Raw genomic sequence first — 25,699 nt, forward strand, 5'->3', positions numbered from 1 at the left:
TCTACTACAAAACCCTCTGTGTGTATATGTCTCTTTAGGAGAGATTGGGATAAAGCAGGAAACAGATGTTGGACATTGCACAATTCCTGCTGAGAAAATTTGTAATGTGTGTCATTGGGCCTTGTAGGTATATTGTACGTACAGACAGTGATATCACCTGTGGTAGTATATTCTCCCAGTTCAGGAAAAGCTTGTGCCAAACTCCCAGTTCCCATAATACCACCTGGGTAATCTTCTGGCAGGATTACTGTCCACTGTAATCAGTCAACCACATTGTCACCTCAGACAGCAACCTCTGACTCATCACACACACACACGCATACGCACACACACACACACAATGTCACTTTTTATTAAAGGGTATTTTCATACATATCTGTTTCACCGTTGAAAAATTAAAACACTATGTATCTATTCCCCCATTTGAAGGTATCACAGGTATTTGGACAAATTCACTTATAGCGTGTTAAATTAGGTCATAAAGTTTAGTACGTGGTCCCATATTCCTAGTAAGCAACTTCTACATCAAGCTTGTGACTCTACAAACTTGTTGGATGCATTTGCAGTTTGTTTTGGTTACGTTTCAGATTATGTTGTGCCCAATATAAAATAATGGTCAATAATTTATTGTGTCATTTTGGAGTAACTTTTATTGTAAATAAGAGTCTAATATGTTTCTGAGCACGTCGACATTAATGTGGATACTACCGTGATTACATATCATGAATAAATCGTGAATAGTTGTAAGTGAGAAAGCAACAGAGGCATAAATATCATACCCCCAAAAAAATGCTAACCTCCCCTGTTATTGGCAATGGTGAAAGGTTAGCATGTCTTGGAGGTATGATATAAAATGCTAACCTCCCCTGTTATTGGCAATGGTGAGAGGTTAGCATGTCTTGGAGGTATGATATAAAATGCTAACCTCCCCTGTTATTGGCAATGGTGAGAGGTTAGCATGTCTTGGAGGTATGATATAAAATGCTAACCTCCCCTGTTATTGGCAATGGTGAGAGGTTAGCATGTCTTGGGGCATGATCTTTGTGCATCTGTAACTTTCTCACTCATCATTTATTCACGATTCATTGATGATTATCCCCAATCATGGTAGCATCCACATTAACGTAGAAGTGTTCAGAAACATATTCTATTCTTATTTACAATAAAAATGACTCCAAAATGACACATTGATTGAAAGACTGACACACATTAACATGCGTGGGGTAACTGTGGTTCAAATGTAGGGGGGTGTAGGGGCAATTCCACAGTAACAGAGTGACGCTGAGACTCACTTTTTCCCTTTAAAATGTTTATGCCAAGCAAATAACATTGATTTCAAACCACCTGCTCATCGAACATCTCATTCCATTCCAAAATCATTGACATTAATATGGAGTTGGTCCCCCTTTGCTGCTATAACAGCCTCCACTCTTCTGGGAAGGCTTTCCACTTAATGTTGGAGCATTGCAGCGGGGACTTGCTTCCATTCAGCCACAAGAGCATTAGTGGGGTTGGGCACTGATGTTGGGAAATTAGGCCTGGCTCGCAGTCGACGTTCCAATTCATCCCAATGGTGTTCAATGGGGTTGAGGTCAGGCCAATCAAGTTCTTCCACACCGATCTTGAGACAAACCATTTCTGTATGCACCTCGCTGTGTGCACAGGGGCATTGTCATGCTGAAACAGGAAAGGGCCTTCCCCAAACTGTTGCCACAAAGTTGGAAGCACAGAATTGTCTAGATTGCCATTGTATGCTGTAGTGTTAAGATTTCCCTTCACTGAAACTAAGGGGTCTAGGGTAACCGGTGTGAAACATGTCCCTGATTGAGTCTGTAATACCAACATGTTTCAAGCAGACCACCATAGTCCCTGTACCCAAGAACCTTAAGGTAACCTGCCTAAATGACTACAGACCCGTAGCACTCACGTCCGTAGCCATGAAGTGCTTTGAAAGGTTGGTAATGGCTCACATCAACACCATTATCCCAGCAACCCTAGACCCACTCCAATTTGCATACCGCCCAAACAGATCCACAGATGATGCAATCTCTATTGCACTCCACACTGCCCTTTCCCACCTGGACAAAAGGAACACCTATGTGAGAATGCTATTCATTGACTACAGCTCAGCGTTCAACACCATAGTACCCTCAAAGCTCATCACTAAGCGAAGGAACCTGGGACTAAACACCTCCCTCTGCAACTGGATCCTGGACTTCCTGACGGGCCGCCCCCAGGTGGTGAGGGTAGGTAGCAACACATCTGCCTCGCTGATCCTCAACACTGGAGCTCCCCAGGGGTGCGTGCTCAGTCCCCTCCTGTACTCCCTGTTCACCCACGACTGCATGGCCAGGCACGACTCCAACACCATCATTAAGTTTGCAGACGACACAACAGTGGTAGGCCTGATCACCGACAACGACGAAACAGCCTATAGGGAGGAGGTCAGAGGCCTGGCCGGGTGGTGCCAGAATAACAACCTATCCCTCAACGTAACCAAGATGATTGTGGACTACAGGAAAAGGAGCACCGAGCACGTCCCCATTCTCATCGACGGGGCTGTAGTGGAGCAGGTTGAGAGCTTCAAGTTCCTTGGTGTCCACATCAACAATAAACTAGAATGGTCCAAACACACCAAGACAGTCGTGAAGAGGGCACGACAAAGCCTATTCCCCCTCAGGAAACTAAAAAGATTTGGCATGGGTCCTGAGATCCTCAAAAGGTTCTACAGCTGCAACATCGAGAGCATCCTGACCGGTTGCATCACTGCCTGGTACAGCAATTGCTCGGCCTCCGACCGCAAGACACTTTAGAGGGTAGTGCGTACGGCCCAGTACATCACTGGGGCAAAGCTGCCTGCGATCCAGGACCTCTACACCAGGCGGTGTCAGAGGAAGGCCCTAAAAATTGTCAAAGACCCCAGCCACCCCAGTCCTAGACTGTTCTCTCTACTACCGCATGGCAAGCGGTACCGGAGTGCCAAGTCTACAACAAAAAGGCTTCTCAACAGTTTTTACCCCCAAGCCGTAAGACTCCTGAACAGGTAACCAAATGGTTACCCGGACTATTTGCATTGTGTGCCCCCCCCCCCCAACCCCTCTTTTACGCTGCTGCTATTCTGTTTATCATATATGCATAGTCACTTTAACTATACATTCATGTACATACTACCTCAATTGGCCCGACCAACCAGTGCTCCTGCACATTGGCTAACCGGGCTATCTGCATTGTGTCCCACCACCCGCCACCCACCAACCCCTCTTTTACGCTACTGCTACTCTGTTCATCATATATGCATAGTCACTTTAACCATACCTACATGTAAATACTACCTCAATAAGCCTGACTAACCGGTGTCTGTATATAGCCTTGCTACTGTTATTTTCAAATGTCTTTTTACTGATGTTTTATTTCTTTACTTACCTACACACACACACACACACACACACACACACACATACCTTTTTTTCGCACTATTGGTTAGAGCCTGTAAGCAAGCATTTCACTGTAAGGTCTACACCTGTTGTATTCGGCGCACGTGACAAATAAACTTTGATTTGATTTGAAATGGCTAGCTAGTTAGCGGGGTGCGCGCTAATAGCATTTCAATCGGTGACGTCACTCGCTCTGAGACCTTGAAGTAGTTTTTTTCCCTTGCTCTGCAATGGATGCAGCTTTTGTGGAGCGATAGGTAATGATGCTTTAAGGGTGTCAGTGGTTGATGTATGCAGAGGGTCCCTGGTTCGAGCCCAGGTAGGGGCGAGGAGAGGGATGGAAGCAAAACTGTTACACTGGCCCAAACCATGAAAAACAGCCCCAGACTATTATTCCTCCTCCACCAAAGTTTACAGTTGGCACTATGCATTCGGGCAGGTAGCGTTCTCCTGGTATCCGTCAAACCCAGGTTCATGCGTTGGACTGCCAGAGGGTGAAGTGTGATTCATCACTCCAAAGAACGTTTCCACTGCTCCAGAGTCCAATGGCAGCAAGCTTTACACCACGCCAGCCGACACTTGGCATTGCACATGGTGATCTCAGGCTTGTGTGCAGCTGCTTAGCCATGGAAACCCATTTCATGAAGCTCCTGACAAACAAGTATTGTGCTGACATTGCTTCTAGAAGAGTCTGTAGGGCTCCTGGGTTGTAGGGCTCCTGGGTTTCTAGAAGAGTCTGTAGGGCTCCTGGGTTGGTGCCAGCTGGTACAGTATATCTCCTGGGTGCAAGGGTAATGGGGGGTTGTTGTGCTGAGCTGCTGGTGGCTGAGCACCAGGTCTTCACGTAGGAGATTTGTGTGTGTGTGTGTGTGTGTGAGTGATTGGGGCTGACAGCAGTCTCTGTATTACTGGTTTAGCAAACCCGTTTTAGACAGTGTAATCTGGATTAACCACTGCAGTGTGTCAGTGGGGACATGGCCCGCACCCTCCTCCACCATCTCTACCCCTTCACCTTCTTCCCTCTCTCCATCCCTCCCTCCTCACCCCATCTCTTTCCTACCCCTCTTCCCTTTGTCGCCTTGTTCTTCCTCCCTCCAACTCTCCATCTCTCAGAGTTAGCCAGTTTTTTTCCTCCCCTCCTCTCTCGTTCTCTTTCTCGATCGCTTTACCTGATTCTCTTTCATCACTTTTGTCTACCTGTCCCCCTCCCTCTCTATCACCTCATTCCCTCTGTCCTCAATCTGTTTCCATCTCCCTCTCTCTATCACCTCATTCCCTCTGTCCTCAATCTGTTTCCATCTCCCTCTCTCTATCACCTCATTCTCTCTGTCCTCAATCTGTTTCTGTCTCCATCTCTCTCTAACTGCACCATCTTTTGTATTTAATGCAATTCTTCAACAATTTCATCCCAATGCTCTCCTGTAGTGTAGTTTGGCATGTGCGTGTGTGTGTGCGTGCGTGCGTGTGTGTGTGTGTGTGTGTGTGTGTGTGTGTGTGTGTGTGTGTGTGTGTGTGTGTGTGTGTGTGTGTGTGTGTGTGTGTGTGTGTGTGTGTGTGTGTGTGTGTGTGTATGGGGGGTGTGGCACATAGCAGCATGTGGCCGAGGATTACAGGGGTTCAGTCCTCAATTCCCTAATTGCTCTTGAAGCTGCAGAACTATCTGTTCCACAATCTAACATGGCTGCCTGTCTTTATCATCTGTATGGCTACAGTATAGACACTGAATATATGCTGAGTGTCAATAAATGATAAATGTCAAAGTTTAAAACGGAACTGGTTTACTATTTGATTTTAGCAAATCTTAATTTTGCAAAAACACATTTTTTCTTAACAAAATATCCTGCCTTAAAATGATTGTTTTGTCCAAATATTCTTCCACCATGATCTCCAAAAAGACAAATCCCACAACCACGTAGTTAATATTCTCTTGGCTTCAACTGTTGACAAACCCATTGGCACTGACACACACACACACACACACGCACGCACGCACGCACGCACACACGCACACACGCACACACATACTTTTCAGATAAAGCATATTATGATAGCTAAATCAAATGAGCTTTGTGGGTGTTTGTGAATCTGTGTGTGTGTGTGTGTGTGTGTGTGTGTGTGTGTGTGTGTGTGTGTGTGTGTGTGTGTGTGTGTGTGTGTGTGTGTGTGTCTGTGTGTAGGTGTTTGTTTTTACACTGGTTTATTACAGCTCACTGTAATCTTTTGATGATGGGTCAATGAATATGTGAAAGGATTGATTTTATGAATAGCAATTCATTGATTGATGCACCTGTTCAATAACTGATTGAAAACCTTGAGATGCAATTTACAATCAAAGTTGAAGCCACAATCCTGAGTTTCAGCCAGGCTATAAACCAAAAAATATACTTTGTATATTTGGGTGACAAGTTGTAATATGCTCATAAAGCATAAGTTATATTCTTCGAGAATGGGTATATAATTGATATTACAATTAAACAGAATAAAATATTGCAGATTGTGCCACAATCATCTTCCTTTTTAAATCAGGGACTCAGAACATTTTTATATTATTTATATTTACATTAAACCTTGTGTCACATGAAGGTACATGTTTGGTTGTGGCTTAATTTGTTTAATTGGTCAAATTATTGTAAAAATGTTCATTGTCAACAATATTCTAAATAAAAATGCAGTTTAGGGAGGCCCACAGAACTCTGTCACGACTTCTGCTGAAGTTGGTCCCTCTCCTTGTTCGGGCGGCGTTCTGCGGTCGAAGTTGCCGACCTTCTAGCCATCGCTGATCCTCTTTTCATTTTCCTTTGGTTTTGTCTTGTCTTGTATCACACCTGGTTCCAATCCCATTCATTACATGTTGTGTATTTAACCCTCTGTTCCCCCTCATTGTCCTTGTCGGTGATTGTTTGTTTGTAAGCTATGTGCAAGATATGTTCTGGTGTGCGACGGGTTTTGTACCCACTTGTATTATTTTGTATATTTTGGTTTTCGGAGTTTTGAGCACTTATTAAACTGCTCCGTTCTATACCAAGTTCGATCTCCTGCTCCTGACTTCCCTGCCACCAGCACCCACCCTTACAACAACAAAAATGTATATCTTCCTTGAAAACCTCGCAAATATATGTGTTTGTGACAGAACAAACTAAATGAATATGAAATAATTTAACAATTTTGGACCATAACAAAAAATCGAAATTCAAAAGAACTGATCAATAAAATCTTGGTTCTGAGTATAGTTTTTACATCAACATTGTAATTGGAGGCCAAAGTAATAGAAATATGTGTATCAACTTGAACTCATTTCTCATTGAGTTTCAAATTTTAATTAGAAATTGAAAGGTACAATTTTAGGATGAATTTCTGTCTTCTGAAACCGCTTTCGACATTTATCCAACATATTAGCCCGGCACATACATTTCTGAAATCTTCAAGATGTTTCCTAATCACACAAAAAAATGAATGTTTATATCACATTGGCAGGAGTCATGACACACCCATTTGTGTACACTGATTTAAAACCATATTTTCCGTTCGCATTTGGTAGACTGGGACAGCAGGTTAGACAAACTGGGCCATTATTATAGCCCTAATTGTACACCAATGATTGACAATTCAAGTCGATTTATGTGATTAGGAAACATCTGAGGATTTCAGAAATGTATCATGTGTTGGGCAAACATGTTGGAAAGATGTCTGACAAGGTTACAGAAGACAGAAATGCAAAAAGTGTCCCACTTTTTCTGAATTCACTCTAATAACAGTACAAATAACAGTAGTCAATGCTTGACTTTGACTGAAATAGGTTCTGGTACTCATTTTGGGTGCAGGTACTGTTTATATTTAAGTGCAGGAGCTCCACAATACTTTTGACCTATGAAGAGGAACAGGAGTTCAAGCAGTAGAACATTTGAGGTGCCGGTACTCAGTGCTGGTGAGTTCCTGCCAAAATCAAGCACTGACAGTACTACAAGAAAAAATGAACAGGTTATAGTACTACAAGAACCAGAGCCAGGGGTCCCAAATGTAAACTGGATCTCTTTCCTCCATTGGAAAAGCCTATAAGTCTGTCCCAATTTAGCTACTCCATGCTGTCCTACGTTAGCTAGCTATGGTTAGTAAAGCGGGGCAACTAAATAAATGACAGAATTACAAAATGTAAACATAATATTGGCAACTTGTTTTATGTATTTTGATGCACCAGTATAAGTATCCACATTTACATCACAATTTGGCACAGGGCATTATTTATGACAGTTTTATAACCTTAACATCATAATGGAAAAAAAAGCTATGTCACTGATGTTACTGTGTGCTTCAGGGGCGAGATTCCTGTTTTAAGCTTACTCTGCCCCTCTATCTCTCAGAGTTAGCCTGTTTTTTTCCTCCCCTCCTCTCTCTTATTCTCTTTCTCGATTGCTTTACCTGATTCTCTTTGATCACTTTTCGTCTACCTGTCCCCCTCCCTCTCTCTATCACCTCATTTCCTCTATTCTCAATCTGTTTCCATATATCTCTCTCTCTAACTGCACCATCTTTTGTATTGCATGCAATTCTTCAACAATTTCATCCCAATGCTCTCCCGTTGTGTAGTTTGGTGTGTGTGTGTGTGTGTGTGTGTGTGTGTGTGTGTGTGTGTGTGTGTGTATGGGGGGTGTGGCACATAGCAGCATGTGGCCGAGGATTACAGGGGTTCAGTCCTCAATTCCCTAATTGCTTTTGAAGCTGCAGAACTATCTGTTCCACAATCTAACATGGCTGCCTGTCTTTATCATCTGTATGGCTACAGTATAGACACTGAATATATGCTGAGTGTCAATAAATGATGAATGTAAAAGTTTAAAACAGAACTGGTTTACTATTTGATTTTAGCAAATCTTAATTTTGCAAAAACACATTTTTTCTTAACAAAATATCCTGCCTTAAAATGATTGTTTTGTCCAAATATTCGTCCACCATGATCTCCAAAAAGACAAAACCCACAACCTGTCAGCAACTCAAAGCAGCAGGAGGGTTGAAGTCAGGCGCAGGAGACCAAGGTCCGTGAATACACGTTTTAATAGGCAACAGTCCAAAACTGCCAGCAACATGTAAGGCAGGGCGAAAATACAATAACAGTAAGAGGCCGAAAACAGAGTTGGGGCGCAGCCCAGAAAAACGTGTATTCCTTAACACACAAAATGCAGAGGAAATGCCTAAACCCCAACCTAACCAAACCAGACAAAAACAATCCCGCACAATCCCCAAACCTAAACAGAGAGACTAAATAACCCCCCCACTAACGATCTAACACAATACAGGTGCACACATAAACCAGACCTCACCAAAAGAAAATGAAAAGAGGCAGCTAGTAGGCCCGGCGACGACGACCGCCGAGCGCCGCCCGAACGAGGAGAGGCGCCACCTTCAGTCGACGTTGTGACAGTACCCCCCCCCCCCCCCCGACGCGCGGCTCCCGCAGTGCACCGACACCGGCCTCGAGGACGACCCGGAGGGCGAGGCGCAGGGCGATCCGGATGGAGGCTGTGGAACTCCCGCATCAGTGATGGGTCCAAGATGTCCTCCACCGGTACCCAGCACCTCTCCTCCAGACCATACCCCTCCCAGTCCACGAGGTACTGCAAGCCCCCTACCCGGCGCCTGGAGTCCAAGAGGGACCGGACTGTGTACGCCGGTGCCCCCCGATGTCCAGGGGGGGCGGAGGGACCTCCTGTACCTTAGCATCCTGCAGTGGACCAGCTACCACCGGCCTGAGGAGAGACACATGAAACGAGGGGTTAATACGATAATAAGAAGGAAGCTGTAACCTGTAACACACCTTGTTTATTCTCTTAAAAACCTCTCTAGGGAAGGTGGGACGAAATCGTCCCACCTACGTAACAGCCAGTGGAATCCTGTGGCGCGTTATTCAAATACCTTAGAAATGCTATTACTTCAATTTCTCAAACATATGACTATTTTACACCATTTTAAAGACAAGACTCTCGTTAATCTAACCACACTGTCCGATTTCAAAAAGGCTTTACAACGAAAGCAAAACATTAGATTATGTCAGCAGAGTACCCAGCCAGAAATAATCAGACACCCATTTTTCAAGCTAGCATATAATGTCACATAAACCCAAACCACAGCTAAATGCAGCACTAACCTTTGATAATCTTCATCAGATGACAATCTTAGGACATTATGTTATACAATACATGCATGTTTTGTTCAATCAAGTTCATATTTATATCAAAAACCAGCTTTTTACATTAGCATGTGACGTTCAGAACTAGCATACCCCCCGCAAACTTCCGGTGAATTTACTAAATTACTCACGATAAACGTTCACAAAAAACATAACAATTATTTTAAGAATTATAGATACAGAACTCCTCTATGCACTCGCTATGTCCGATTTTAATATAGCTTTTCGGTGAAAGCACATTTTGCAATATTCTAAGTAGATAGCCCGGCATCACAGGGCTAGCTATTTAGACACCCACCAAGTTTAGCCCTCACCAAAGTCAGATTTACTATAAGAAAAATGTTATTACCTTTGCTGTTCTTCGTCAGAATGCACTCCCAGGACTTCTACTTCAATAACAAATGTTGGTTTAGTTCAAAATAATCCGTAGTTATGTTCAAATATCCTCTGTTTTGTTCGTGCGTTCAAGACACTATCCGAAGTGTAAAGAAGGGTGACGCGCCCGACGCGTTTCGTGACAAAAGATTTCTAAATATTCCATTACCGTACTTCGAAGCATGTCAACCGCTGTTTAAAATCAATTTTTATGACATTTTTCTCGTAAAAAAGCGATAATATTCCGACCGGGAATCTGTGTTTTAGCTCAAAGAGAGAGAAAATAAAAACATGGGGTCGCCTCGTGCACGCGCCTCAGTCTCATTGTCCTCTGATAGACCACTTACCAAAGGCGCTAATGTTTTTCAGCCAGGGGCTGCAAAGACGTCATTCAGCTTTTTCCCGGGTTCTGAGAGCCTATGGGAGCCGTAGGAAGTGTCACGTTACAGCAAAGATCCTAAGTTTTCAATAAAAAGAGTCAAGAAGCCTAAGGAATGGTCAGAGAGGGCACTTCCTGTACAGAATCTTCTCAGGTTTTTGCCTGCCATATGAGTTCTGTTATACTCACAGACACCATTCAAACAGTTTTAGAAACTTTAGGGTGTTTTCTATCCAAAGCCAATAATTATATGCATATTCTAGTTTCTGGGCAGTAGTAATAACCAGATTAAATCGGGTACGTTTTTTATCCGGCCGTGTAAATACTGCCCCCTAGCCCTAACAGGTTTAAATGGCCCAACAAACCGCGGACCCAACTTCCGGCAGGGCAGGCGGAGGGGCAGGTTCCGGGTTGAGAGCCAGACTCTCTCCCCCGGGGTGAACACGGGGGCCTCACTGCGGCAGCGGTCAGCGCTCTCCTTTTGTCATCCCCTGGCCCGTTCAAGGCATTCTTGAACGGCTTTCCAGGTCTCCTTAGAGCGCTGGACCCAGTCCTCCACCGCAGGGGCCTCAGTCTGGCTCTGATGCCAGGGTACCAGGACCGGCTGGTAACCCAACACACACTGAAAAGGCGACAGGTTAGTAGAGGAGTGGCGGAGAGAGTTCTGCGCCATCTCGGCCCATGGCACGAATCTCGCCCACTCCCCTGGCCAGTCCTGGCAATAGGACCGCAGAAACCTGCCCACATCCTGGTTAATTCTCTCTACCTGCCTATTACTCTCGGGGTGAAAACCTGAGGTCAAACTGACCGAAACCCCCATTCGCTCCATAAACGCCCGCCACACCCGGGACGTGAACTGGGGTCCTCGATCAGAGACGATGTCCTCAGGCACCCCGTAGTGCCAGAAGACGTGGGTAAACAGAGCCTCCGTGGTCTGTAGGGCTGTAGGAAGACCGGGTAAAGGGAGCAGACGGCAGGACTTAGAGAACCGATCCACAACGACCAGGATCGTGGTGTTCCCCTGAGATGGCGGGAGGTCGGTGAGGAAATCCACCGACAGGTGGGACCATGGTCGCTGTGGAATGGGGAGGGGCTGTAATTTCCCTCTAGGCAGGTGTCTAGGAGCCTTACACTGGGCGCACACCGAACAGGAGGAGACATAGAGCCTCATGTCCTTCACCAATGTGGGCCACCAGTGCTTCCCACTAAGACCCCGCACCGTCCGCTCAATCCCTGGATGACCCGAGGAGGGTAGCGTGTGCGCCCACCGGATCAACCGATCGCGGACACCGAGCGGGACGTACTTCCGGCCCACGGGACATTGAGGGGGAGTAGGTTCTGACTGCAGCACCCGCTCGATGTCCGCATCCACCTCCCAGACCACCGGTGCCACCAGGCAGGACGCTGGAAGTATGGGAGTGGGATCGGTGGACCGTTCCTCGGTGTCGTGGAGATGAGACAATGCGTCGGCCTTAGTGTTCCGGGAACCTGCTATGTACGAGATCGTGAACTGGAATCTTGTAAAGAACATAGCCACCTGGCTTGACGAGGGTTCAGTCTCCTCGCCGCCTGGATGTACTCTAGATTACGGTGATCAGTCCAGATGAGAAAAGGGTGTCACGCCCCCTCAAGCCCATATCTCCACACCTTCAGGGCCCTTACTACAGCCAGCAACTCCCTGTCCCCCACATCATAGTTACGCTCCGCTGGACTCAGCTTCTTAGAAAAGAAAGCACAGGGGCGAAGCTTCGGGGGCGCGCCTGAGCGCTGTGACAGCACGGCTCCCACCCCAGCCTCGGACGCGTCCACCTCCACTATGAATGGCAAAGAGGGATCCGGATGCGCCAGCACTGGAGCATCGGTAAACAGAGCCTTCAGGCGACTAAAATCCCTGTCCGCCTCCGCCGACCACCGCAACCGCACCGGCCCCCCCTTCATCAGTGAGGTAATGGGAGCCGCCACCTGCCCAAAGCCCCGGATAAACCTCCGGTAGTAACGGGCAAACCCCAAGAACCGCTGCACCTCCTTCACCGTGGTGGGAGTCGGCCAATTACGCACGGCCGAAATGCGGTCACATTCCATCACCACCCCGGATGTGGAAATGCGATACCCCAGAAAAGAGACGGCTTGTTTGGAGAACTCATATTTCTCGGCCTTGACGTACAGGTCATGCTCCAACAGTCGCCCAAGCACTTTGCGCACTAGAGACACATGCGCGGCGCGTGTGGCGGAGTAGATCAGAATGTCATCGATGTAATCCACCACACCCTGACCGAGCAGGTCCCGGAGAATCTCGTCCACAAAGGATTGGAAGACGGCTGGAGCATTCTTCAACCCATATGGCATGACGATGTACTCATAATGGCCAGATGTGGTACTAAATGCGGTTTTCCACTCGTCCCCCTCTCGGATACGCACCAAATTGTATGCGCTCCTGAGATCCAGTTTTGTGAAGAAGCGTGCCCCGTGAAATGACTCCACTGCCGTGGCGATGAGAGGTAGTGGGTAACTTAAGCCCACCGTGATGGAATTTAGACCTCTATAGTCAATGCACGGACGCAAACCCCCCTCCTTCTTCACAAAAAAGAAGCTTGAGGAGACGGGTGACTTGGATGGCCGAATGTATCTCTGCCTCAAGGACTCAGTGACATATGTTTCCATAGCTACTGTCTCCTCCTGAGACAGGGGATACACGTGACTCCTGGGAAGTGCAGCGTCAACCTGGAGGTTTATCGCAAAATCTCCTCGTCGATGAGGTGGTAATTGAGTCGCCTTCGTTTTACTGAAGGCGATAGCCAAATCGGCATACTCTGACTGAATGTGCACGGTAGAGACTTGGTCTGGACTCTCCACCGTAGTCGCACCGATGGAAACCCCTATACATCTGCCCGAGCACTCCTTCGACCACCCTTTAAGAGCCCTCTGTCTCCACAAAATCTTAGGATTGTGATTGGCAAGCCAGGGGATCCCTAGTACCACCGGAAACGCCGGGGAATCAATGAGGAAGAGACTAATACACTCCTCATGACCCCCCCCGCATTACCATGACCAGTGGCACAGTGACCTCCCTGACCAGCCCTGACCCAAGTGGTCGACTGTCTAAGGCGTGCACGGGGAAAGGTTGGTCCAACTGAACCAGGGGAATCCCTAACTTAGTGGCGACCCCACGGTCCATAAAACTCCCCGCCGCGCCTGAATCGACTAGCGCCTTAAGCTGGGAGTGAGGGGAAAACTCAGGAAAGGAAACTAACGCATGCATATGGCCGACAGGGGGCTCTGGGTGAGGCTGGTGCTGACTCACCTGAGATGTCGAAGGAGTGCTCTGCCTGCCCTCTGGACTCCCGGACGAGCTTCTCCAGCACCTGCGACCACAGTGGGTGCAGGAGAAGGCTCCCCCTCCAGTCTTCCTGGCTGCAGCCCCCCCTATCTCCATGGGCGTTGGAGCAGGAGGGCTGGGAGTTGGAATGAACAGGGCCCGGTTCGGACACCCGCGGGCGGCCAGCAGGTTGTCCAGTCTGATGGACAGATCAAACGAGCTGGTCCAGGGTGATGGTGGTATCCCGACATGCTAGCTCCCGGCGGACGTCCTCCCTCAGACTACAGCGGTAGTGATCAATCAGGGCCCTCTCATTCCACCCCGCTCCAGCGGCCAGGGTCCGGAACTCCAACGCAAAGTCCTGAGCGCTTCTCGTCTCCTGTCTCAGGTGGAACAATCGCTCACCCGCCGCTTTATCCTCCGGTGGATAATCGAATAGAGCACAGAAGCGGCAGGTGAACTCCGGGTAGTGGTCCCTGCCAAGTCTGGACCGTCCCAAACGGTGTTGGCCCATTCCAGGGATCAACCCATGAGACACGAGACGAGGACGCTGACGCTCTCCTCTCCCGAGGGAGGGGGGCGAACTTTCGCTAGGTACAGCTCCAGCTGGAGTAGGAACCGCTTACACCCAGCGGCCGTCCCATCGTACACCCTGGGGGGCGCGAGTTTAACCCCACTGGGGCTGGATGCTGTCTGCGATGGTAGGGGCGCAGGCTGTTGAGCAGCCACAGGTGTGTGGGAGGGAGCGCTTCTCTCCCAGCTCTCCAGACGCGCCAACACCTGGTCCATGGCGGTGCCCAGGCGATGGAGGATGGTGGAGTGTTGGGCAACCCGTTCCTCCATGGACGGGTTTGGCGCTTCAGCTCCTGCTGACTCCATTTATGTGGTGCGGGATTCTGTCAGGAACTCAAAACAGCAGGAGGGGTGAAGTCAGGCGCAGGAGACCAAGGTCCGTGAACACACGTTTTAATAGGCAACAGTCCAAAACTGCCAACAACATGTAAGGCAGGGCGAAAATACAATAGCAGTAAGAGGCCCGAAAACAGAGTAGGGGCGCAGCCCAGAAAAACTCGTATGCCTTAACACACAAAATGCAGAGGAAATGCCTAAAACCCCAACCTAACCAAACCAGACAAAAACAATCCCCAAACCTAAACAGAGAGACTAAATAACCCCCCCACTAACGATCTAACACAATACAGGTGCACACATAAACCAGACCTCACCAAAAGAAAATGAAAAGAGGATCGGTGGCAGCTAGTAGGCCGGCAACGACGACCGCCGAGCGCTGCCCGAACGAGGAGAGGCGCCACCTTCAGTCGACGTTGTGACACAACCACGTAGTTAATATTCTCTCGACTTCAACTGTTGACAAACCCATTGGCACTGACACACACACACACACACACACACACACACACACACACACACACACACACACACACACACACACACACACACACACACACACACAAACAAGGCTCCTGAGTGGCGCAGCGGTCTAAGGCACTGCATCTCAGTGCTATAGGCATCACTACAGACCCTGGTTTGATCCCGGGCTGTATCACAACTGGCCGTGACCGGGAGTCCCATAGGGCGGCGCACAATTGGCCCAGCGTTGTCCGGGTTAGGGGAGGGTTTGACTGGGGTAGGCTGTCATTGTTCTTAACTGGCTTGCCAAGTTAAGTAAAGGTTAAAAAAAAATAGACATCAACATCAAATAGCAAACTAAATCTCTCCACCGACACTTAACTAAGTTCTTCCCATTTCCATAAGCCAATGATGTTAGTCCACAAAAACATGGTGGTTGTTCCGTCTTACTCGTTCCATGAGTTTGGTGATTGGTCTTGTCTGTCTCTGTTAAATATTGTCTTGATGTAACTTTTGTTGTTTTGAGTTGCATGTGCAAAATATATATCTTTCCTTAATTTCAGTCTGTCTGTCTGGATGGCTGTCTGTCTGTACATCTTAACACCTGTCTGTCTGTTTGTCTTTATACTTACATACCATTGTCTCTTTGTCTCCCTGTTCAAGTTGTCTGTAGACTACTTCTCTTTTAGCTGATAGCTCGTTCTCTCGATCCTCTCTCTCTCTCTGCCACTGAATGGATTGCTCTCTCTTTCCTGCCTTTATCTGGAGATAAGATACTTTTCAGATAAAGCATATTATGATAGCTAAATCAAATGAGCTTTGTGGGTGTTTGTGTGTGTGTGTGTGTGTGTGTGTGTGTGTGTGTGTGTGTGTGTGTGTGTGTGTGTGTGTGTGTGTGTGTGTGTGTGTGTGTGTGTGTGTGTGTGTGTGTGTGTGTCTGTGTGTAGGTGTTTGTTTTTACACTGGTTTATTACAGCTCACTGTAATCTTTTGATGATGGGTCAATGAATATGTGAAAGGATTGATTTTATGAATAGCAATTCATTGATTGATGCACCTGTTCAATAACTGATTGAAAACCTTGAGATGCAATTTACAATCAAAGTTGAAGCCACAATCCTGAGTTTCAGCCAGGCTATAAACCAAAAAATATACTTTGGATATTTGGGTGACAAGTTGTAATATGCTCATAAAGCATGAGTTATATTCTTCGAGAATGGGTATATAATTGATATTACAATTAAACAGAATAAAATATTGCAGATTGTGCCACAATCATCTTCCTTTTTAAATCAGGGACTCAGAACATTTTTATATTATTTATATTTACATTAAACCTTGTGTCACATGAAGGTACATGTTTGGTTGTGGCTTAATTTGTTTAATTGGACAAATTATTGTAAAAATGTTCATTGTCAACAATATTCCCAAAAGAATGCAGTTTAGGGAGGCCCACATAACTCTACAAAAAATATATATCTTCCTTGAAAACCTCGCAAAAATATGTATTTGTCACAGAACAAACTAAATGAATATGAAATAATTTAACAATTTTGGCCCATAACAAAAAATCGAAAGTCAAAAGAACTGATCAATAAAATCTTGGTTCTGAGTATAGTTTTTACATCAACGTTGTAATTGGAGGCCAAAGTAATAGAAATATGTGTGTCAACTTGAATTCATTTCTCATTGAGTTTCAAATTTTAATTAGAAATTGAAAGGTCAAATTTTAGGATGGATTTCTGTCTTCTGAAACCGCTTTCGACATTTATCCAACATATTAGCCCGGCACATACATTTCTGAAATCTTCAAGATGTTTCCTAATCACACAAAAAAATTAATGTTTATATCATATTGGCAGGAGTCATGACACACCCATTTGTGTACACTGATTTAAAACCATATTTTCCGTTCGCATTTGGTAGACTGGGACAGCAGGTTAGATAAACTGGGCCATTATTATAGCCCTAATTGTACACCAATGATTGACAATTCAAGTCGATTTATGTGATTAGGAAACATCTGAGGATTTCAGAAATGTATCATGTGTTGGGCAAACATGTTGGAAAGATGTCTGACAAGGTTACAGAAGACAGAAATGCAAAAAGTGTCCCACTTTTTCTGAATTCACTCTAATAACAGTACAAATAACAGTAGTCAATGCTTGACTTTGACTGAAATAGGTTCTGGTACTCATTTTGGGTGCAGGTACTGTTTATATTTAAGTGCAGGAGCTCCACAATACTTTTGACCTATGAAGAGGAACAGGAGTTCAAGCAGTAGAACATTTGAGGTGCCGGTACTCAGTGCTGGTGAGTTCCTGCCAAAATCAAGCACTGACAGTACTACAAGAAAAAATGAACAGGTTATAGTACTACAAGAACCAGAGCCACGGGTCCCAAATGTAAACTGGATCTCTTTCCTCCATTGGAAAAGCCTATAAGTCTGTCCCAATTTAGCTACTCCATGCTGTCCTACGTTAGCTAGCTATGGTTAGTAAAGCGGGGCAACAAAAAAAATGACAGAATTACAAAATGTAAACATAATATTGGCAACTTGTTTTATGTATTTTGATGCACCAGTATAAGTATCCACATTTACATCACAGTTTGGCACAGGGCATTATTTATGACAGTTTTATAACCTTAACATCATAATGGAAAAAAAGCTGTCACTGATGTTACTGTGTGCTTCACGGGCGAGCTTCCTGTTTTAAGCTTACTCTGCCCCTCTTTATGATGTCACACCAATAAAGTGAGGCGATTTTGATCATGTGGTTTCTCTGCAAGGGCTTAGTAATAATGGTTTTGATTTTCTCTTGTCAGACCAAGAAATAATAAACATGTCAGGATTAAGCTGTCACAGTTCTTATGATGTCCCCCTCTTCCTGAATTTCCCTGTCTTAGAATTGAATGGGAATGTTATTTTTGATTCATGCAATATATTAAACATGGACTCAATTCAGTCATTTTTATTTCAATATTATAGGCCTATAGGCCAAATATACTACATGAACAAAAGTATGTGGACACCTGTTTGTCGAACATCTCATTCCAAAATCATGGGCATCAATATGGAGTTGGTCTCCCCTTTGCTGCTATAACAGCCTGCACTCTTCTGGGAAGGCTTTCCACTAGATGTTGGAAAATTCCTGCGGGACTTGTTTCCATTCAGCCACAAAAGCATTAGTGAGGTCGGGCACTGATGTTGGCCGATTAGGCCTGGCTCGCAGTCTGCATTCCAATTCACCCCAAAAGTGTTCGTCGGGGTTGAGGTCAGGGTTTTGTGCAGGCCAGTCAAGTTCTTCCACACCAATCTCGACAAACCATTTCTGTATGGAACTCGCTTTGTGCACGGGGGAATTGTCATGCTGAAACAGGAACGGCCTTCCCCAAACTGTTGCCACAAAGTTGGAAGCACAGAAACATCTAGAATGTCATTGTATGATGTAGTGTTAAGACTTCCCTTCACTGGAACTAAGGGGCCTAGCCCGAACCAGGAAAAACAGCCCCAGACCATTATTCCTCCTCCACTAAACGTTACAGTTGGCACTATGCATTGGGGCAGGTAGCATTCTCCTGAGATCTGCCAAACCTAGATTCGTCCGTCGGACTGCCAGACGGTATTGCGTGATTCATCACTCCAGAGAATGCGTTTCCACTGCTCCAGAATCCAATGGCGGTGAGCTTTACACCCCTTTAGCCGACGCTTGGCATTGCGCATGGTGATCTAATGCTCGTGTGTGGCTGCTCGGCCATGGAAACCCATTTCATGAAGCTCACGATGAACAGTTATTGTGCTGACATTGCTTCCAGAGGCAGTTTGAACTCGGTAGTGAGTGTTGCAACCGAGGACATACGATTTTTCCGTTCCATTCTGTGAGCTTGTGTGGCCTACCACTTTGCTGCTGCACCATTGTTGCTCATAGACTTTTCCACTTCACAACAATAACACTTACAGTTGATCGGCAGCTCTAGTAGGGCAGAAATTTGATGAACTGACTTGTTGGAAAGGTGGCCACGTTGAAAGTCACTGAGCTCTTCAGTCAGGCCATTCTACTGCCAATGTTTGTCTATTGAGATTGCATGGCTGTGCGCTCAATTTTATACACCTGTCAGCAACGGGTGTGTCTGAAATAGCCGAATCCACTAATTTGAAGGGGTGTCCACATACTTTTCTATATACAGTATAATGTATGTCTGAGACTATAATGTATAATCTTATGCCTTGATTTCAAATGTTAAAGAACGAATGTTTATCGATTGTTGATAAATCGTCAGCATTTAAAAATATACACGGCTAAATATTATTCTTTGCTACAGCACTGAAAATGAATAGTTTGAAAAAGATTTACAGGTTGGGTAAGAAAAATATGTTTTCTTTAACCAACCCTTCAACGATTAACTTAAATGTAGCCTATACATATAATGTTTATATTGTTTGATGAAAATGTGATAAATGCTGTAAAAATTTGATGCCTCTACATGGTCAATTGAAAAAGTAGACGTAACTGCAAATTGTTTCTAAATGTCTCTCGGAATAAAAGGAACATGTGTGATGGGATGGGCAGAGACGAGAGAGATAGAGGGAGGAGGGAAAGAGATAGGAAGCGAAAGAGAGAGGGGGGAGAGAGAGAGGAAGGAGGGGTTTCTATGAGTCCACGTCGTCCCTCTAATTAGCTCACAGTGTCTGTAAAATAAATCAGTGTAGCGGCATCACCCCGGCTCAACCGCAGCACGCACCTCTTAACCTGCTCCTGGCGCTCCTGGGTCCGCGCGATCTACCTGGACATAAACTGCAGCGCGCAATTGTCACGAGGAGCGCACTAGAAATGTTTTGTGTTTTCGACAAGTCAGTAAAGTGAGAAAGAGTAATAGTAAAAAGAAAGAAAGACAAAGAACTTTCCGATATCAAGACATCCTTGTCACTTTTACGCACTTGGTGAGGTTGACTTGAAGCGAGACCTAAACTTACCGACCAAAAGGGACTGGTGGGAAATAGCAAAGTCTCCCAAGAACGTCCGGTCGTGTGTGTCAATTCAGAGAGACGACCAAGTGAGCGAGAAGGCGCGAGGATGATGTCCTACATTAAGCAACCCCATTACGCCATGAATGGGTTAAACATGCCTGGGATGGACCTGCTACACACCACGGCTGGATACCCATGTGAGTATAGCAATACTACCACTTTTTTATTGTAATTTACCACTTTTTTTCTCATTACCAATGGTTTTTTATTTTGTATTTTTAGCCTACATTGGCCAAAGATGAACGCGGCTCATGCGTAAAACAATGGGCAGTGCATGCTTAAAGTCCATGCACCATGACTTTTTCAATCCCGTTAATAATGTATTACAACATAACATAGCTTACTAATAACAATAACTGCAACAACAAGAATAATATCAACAATATCAATAATAACAGATTATTCTGTGACTGGTTCCATGACAATAACCTATTCAACAAAGGGTAGTCTAGTGTCAGATAACAGCAATTCCTAATCAAAAAGAAAATATGAAAATAATTGTAAGCATTGAAAAGAATAGAGAATTAAACGAAAACCATATCTATAGACAATGATGACCGTTTAGCTAATCCTAGTCCAAATTGGCTAAATGTGAGAGTAGCCTGGTCCTTTACAGACCACTATGCATTTCTCTGTCAAAATGTGTATTTTTGCATCTGCCATTACCATCATCACCAGTTGTAACACCTGTTCAACTTGCAGACAGACAATCATCATTTAGCCTAACACACATCTTCCCATATATGAGCACAGTCTTTAAATCAGGAAAGGATTCGTTTTCACATAGACCTGAATTTTCCTATAGTTTTCTTTCTTTTTTCTTTGGCCTTTTTTCTATTACTAGGCTAATACCTGCTATGACTATTTTATGACTATGAATATCTCAAAATACCATAATGATCATATAAACTATATGACATTGCACAATTACTTATTGTCTTATAGAGAGGTGTCATGAGGGGTCATGAAATCAATACCACTGTTATCAACACATATCCAAACCCTTTACCAATGAACTGTAGGCCTAATGAAATGCAATGTGAATGTCAATCACTTTGAGCACTGAGGAGTGATGCTGTCCATTAATGCCATTCCATCATACCATTATTATCACACAGTCTCTGTGTCTCTGGATTTCTCAGCCACCCCACGGAAGCAGCGTCGCGAGCGCACCACCTTCACACGCACTCAGCTGGATATCCTGGAGGCCTTGTTCTCCAAGACCCGCTACCCCGACATCTTCATGAGGGAGGAGGTGGCCCTCAAGATCAACCTCCCCGAGTCACGCGTACAGGTACGGTGTAATGTGAATAGATATCAAATATTTAGTCAGACATGGCTCTATCTATAAGTGGTTCTAGTCTCATCTTCTCGTCTCACCAACAGGTGTCTATATGACAATGTAATGGATTTAGAAGTACACTGAGAGTAGGCCTATGCAGGTTATGCAGTTAGTGCAATTTACATCTATGTATGTTATCAATCAGGGCTCCAAGTTATAACAACATGGACAGTGGAAGAAATACCTACACAATCGAAACAGTGTTACAATATTGTTGTTGTGCTAAAACAAATAGGACGTCCACCTTCATAGGTAAGAGAGTGCTCTCAGATAGAAGAGTACAATTCACCAGTATTGTGGTAAGGACTGTAGAAGGACATGTACTGAATGCTCTGGACAGATACATCCCCTACCCATGACAGTTTGGCTCACAGTTCTATCTGGTACATAAACTGGTTTTGACAGTTGCATTATATCACAGAGTATAGGTGCACATTGGCATAGTGACAGATATATCAACAATGATGTAGTAACATAGGGCCATCTTCCCACCAAACAACTTACTATCACCATAACAGTTTTTCCACATATTGTCTGTCTCTATGCTAAGTAGCTGTGTTGTGTGTCTCTGTCTCTGCAGGTGTGGTTCAAAAACCGCCGCGCCAAGTGTCGCCAACAGCAGCAGCAGAGCAGCGGCCAGTCCAAGCCCCGCCCGCCCAAAAAGAAGGCGTCGCCCGCCCAGGACCAGCCCAGCGCCGGCCCAGACCCCTCAGCCAACAACCCCCCTGGTTCCTACAGCCCCTCCCCAGCCCCATCGGGCCCATCCCTGCCGCACAGCAGCAACAACCCTGGCAACGCAGCCGTCTCCATCTGGAGCCCAGCCATCTCACCACTCCCTGACCCTCTGGCCTCTTCGGCGCCCTGCATGCAGCGGCCCTCTGCCTACCCGATGAGCTACGGCCAGCCGCAGGCCTACGCCCAGGGCTATGCCCAGGGCTATGCCGGCACCTCCTCCTACTTCACGGGCCTGGACTGCGGCGCCTACCTGTCGCCCATGCATTCGCAGCTGTCGGCTAGCGGTGCCCTCAGCCCCATCACCGTGCCCTCAATGGGGGGTTCGCTGAGCCAGTCACCCGCCTCGCTCTCCTCCCAGGGCTACGGCACGGCCGCCTCGCTGGGCTTCACCTCTGTCGATTGCCTGGACTACAAAGACCAGCAGGCCTGGAAGCTGGGCTTCAGCACCATGGACTGCCTGGACCACAAAGACCAGAATTCCTGGAAGTTCCAGGTGCTGTAGAGAGAGTGAGAAGAAGAAGAAGAAGAAGAAGAAGAGGAAGAAGAAGAGTGAAGAGTTGTGAATGAATGAGGCTCTCGCCAGATATACAGTACAATCAAATACGATCAAATTATTCTGACTGAACACTTCTTTTTTTCTCTCCATTTCTCGTTTGTAAGCTTGGTTTTTACAACCTCTGTAGAATGTGTTTTCTATTCAGGGTAGAGAGGAGAAGAGAGACCAGGGGACATTATTGATACCTCCTGACTGTGATTGCAGGATATCAGGTCCATTTACTTTCTCATACAGTAGAAGGGAAGGATGCCCCTGAGGTTCATACTACTGTATGGGAAAGACTCGCCGCTAGAAACTGATTTAAACTCACGCCATGGTTCAGATGCATTGATTGGTCTGTGATGGAAAGACATCCTCAAGAGAATTCTACTGGTACAACCACGCTAAACTCAATCATTCCTCTGGTGTGTTTTCTGCTGTTGATGGCTTGAGTTTTGTTTTCAAGAAACACAACAATAGATCAAATTTACAGAGCTTTGATACTCTCTTAGTCTCTTTCTTTTTTTGTTCTGAAAGACCGTCAGTGTTAATTTGAGTTTAGTCATTGTTATTCTATGTTACAATTTAGATTTTCATTTGGTTACTTTTAGGCTTTTGGAGCTAAAGTGTTACTATAGTGTTAGGCTAGCATCAATGCTATTATATTTTGATGGAGAAAAAAATTGATATGTTTTGTTGTGTTGAAATATTAGAGCTAACTTTGAATCTACATTTATGCCCAACAAAAATTGTGATTACAAGTTTGAGTAACATTTTGGTTTCACAATTCATAGGAAGTGATCAGTTTTTTTGCATTCAAACGTACTGTACATCATGTATTGGTATTCGGAATCGAAATTAGTTCAGTTCAAGGACATGACTGACCCAGAACTAAACAAGTGACCAGTTGACTTCTGAGGATAACAGTCACCATGTTGTTAGTTAGCTATGGTTTCTATTGTGTTTCTTAACAGTTTCTGTCGTGTTTCCACCTTGGCCCACATGGCTCTCCAGTGCATCTTGCTGTCGGTTATTTTTGCTCATCTGATTCTGGAGTGGCTCAATCCTCTTACCCTCCCTTCAGCAATGTCCTAAGTGAATTAGTCAGGATTACCCCTCTGTCTCTCTTTCCTTCTCTCTATCTCCCCATCCTTCTTTCTGTCACCATCTTTCTGTCTTTTTCCCATTTCTGTAACTCTTTATTCTCTCTCCCTCTGTCTCTCTCTCCCCACCTCTGCCTCTCCCTTCTCACTTTCCCTCAGTCAGCGATTGACATAACAAGAGGAAAACTGCTGATGCACAACCAAGTTTCAAAATTGCACCTTGAGTATTCTACTATTCTAACATGTCTCTCAATCTTCTGCACCAATGGTCTCAATCACTTCTCTTCTCTCTGAACAGGCAAAGTATACCATATACTCTATAAAATTAAGGAAGGTCAATGCCCTTGATGATAATGCTATATGGAAAAGACTTGACTAGAAACTGATTTGAAACACTCAGGCCATGGTTAAAACATATTACAGCTGAATTCAAACTCTGCTATCATGGAGGACAATGTAATTACTTCCCCTTTCTTTCCTTACACTAATGTCTCAATGTCAAAAAAACAATCAAAGCTATCATCTGTGACATAAAGTATTGTCTATTGTCCCTCGGGGTACAGTACCTTCTTCCTATGTGCAACCCCTCCCCTCCAGCACATCTCTTCTCCCCCATCCCTACCAGTCTCTTACCCCCCTTTTGCCTCCCTCCACACACCCACTACTCCACCTCACCCTCCTCTTCTGACAACCCAGTAATCCCTAGTTGACCTGGTTACATGCCATGTAATTTGACTTCAAGTGAAAATGTGTGTGAGTGTGTATACTTGTATGTGAGTGTTTGTGAGTACAACATGTGTACGTGATGTGTATGTGATGTGTGTGTATGTCATAACAGAGATGGGCACTGAGTTCACTGAGTTACTCTGCAGCAATGCTCCTATCGTTGCACATAAGACGTCTTCATTATGAGTGTGTGTTGGAGTCTAGACTCGGCAAAAGACAGATTCCATAACATATTTGACAGTGTCTGGAGATAACTAGATTTCTAATGTGGTGACAGGTTAACAATTTGGTACTTTAAGTTTGGACAAATGGGGACTCTAAAAATGAATACATACCCTATTCATTTATAGAATAGAATAACTTTATTTTTCAGAGAGCAGCAAACTTCAATGTATCTAACAATGTTGGGAATGAATAACATAGGAGTGCATTTGCCATTTTCCTCAACTGATGAAGTGTTCATTTGAACACAAGCATTACACAGTATAGTATTTAGACGTAAAAGGGAAACTAGAGAGATTTCCATAGCGCACTGAATACGCACACGACATACCCACTCAACTCGCTGGGTTAATCCCACTCCGCGCCACGTTAATCCCTCTGCCCTCCCTCTCTGTGGTCTGATTGGTTAATCCCTGCCCTCTCTGTCTCTGTCTGCGTCCTGATTGGTTAATCTCTTTCGGAGGGTGCAGTGCGGTTGTAATCTGCTGGTCGTCAGCACGGATAGTTTCAGACAGACAGACATGTTGCCGGTAATCTCTAAAAGGAGCAGATGTGGTGGGGGAGGGATGGAGCAAGAGAGGGAGGGATGGACAGCAGCACCCAGCAGACCTTGGGGAAGGTGAACATAGAGACACACAGCGTTCCTTATTATATCCCAATGTGGGTCGTTTTCATTAGCTGCCAAAGTGAAGCAAACAGACACAAGGTGAAGAATAGCTGAAGAAAAACAAAATCTGTTGCAAAGTGTTTTAAAATGTTTCCCATTTTGTGCCCTGATGAACATGACCCTGGCCACCCAAGACCGTTCCCAACTCTTCTCTCTGAAGTATACTTACAAACTCAAAACCCTAAACCACATAAGACCAAAATGACCAATTCATGATCCCTTAAAGTAATGCATTTCTTTCTCTTTGGGGCATAAGGGAACACAACCACTTAGTCACATCAGTT

At 45.2% G+C, this 25,699-nt stretch overlaps 1 protein-coding gene across 2 annotated transcripts; it reads left to right on the forward strand.

The window, feature by feature from the left end:
- Positions 1–19,680: 19,680 nt before the first annotated feature.
- LOC106603704 (homeobox protein otx5) lies at positions 19,681–24,350 on the forward strand. Of its 2 annotated transcripts, none has more exons than XM_014197704.2 (3): positions 19,681–20,222; positions 21,228–21,379; positions 22,008–24,350. In XM_014197704.2, the coding sequence occupies exons 1-3, from the start codon at positions 20,132–20,134 to the stop codon at positions 22,662–22,664; spliced, it is 900 nt and encodes a 299-aa protein (XP_014053179.1). In that variant the 5' UTR covers positions 19,681–20,131; the 3' UTR covers positions 22,665–24,350. The 2 variants fall into 2 exon arrangements, with proteins under 2 accessions (XP_014053179.1, XP_014053178.1); XM_014197703.2 differs by having other exon boundaries at positions 19,683–20,222; positions 21,204–21,379.
- The last annotated feature ends 1,349 nt before the right edge of the window (positions 24,351–25,699 follow it).

The sequence above is a fragment of the Salmo salar genome, chromosome ssa04, assembly GCF_905237065.1.
Source record: "Salmo salar chromosome ssa04, Ssal_v3.1, whole genome shotgun sequence".
Lineage (NCBI taxonomy): Eukaryota > Metazoa > Chordata > Actinopteri > Salmoniformes > Salmonidae > Salmo > Salmo salar.

Excerpts from the sequence above, each read along its gene's own strand:
- LOC106603704 (XM_014197703.2), top strand. The coding sequence starts at position 20,132 with ATGATGTCCTACATTAAGCAACCCCATTACGCCATGAATGGGTTAAAC. Across the intron at positions 20,223-21,203 it reads CACCACGGCTGGATACCCAT|TCTCTGTGTCTCTGGATTTC; the intron begins GTGAGTATAGCA and ends ATTATCACACAG. Across the intron at positions 21,380-22,007 it reads TCCCCGAGTCACGCGTACAG|GTGTGGTTCAAAAACCGCCG; the intron begins GTACGGTGTAAT and ends CTGTCTCTGCAG.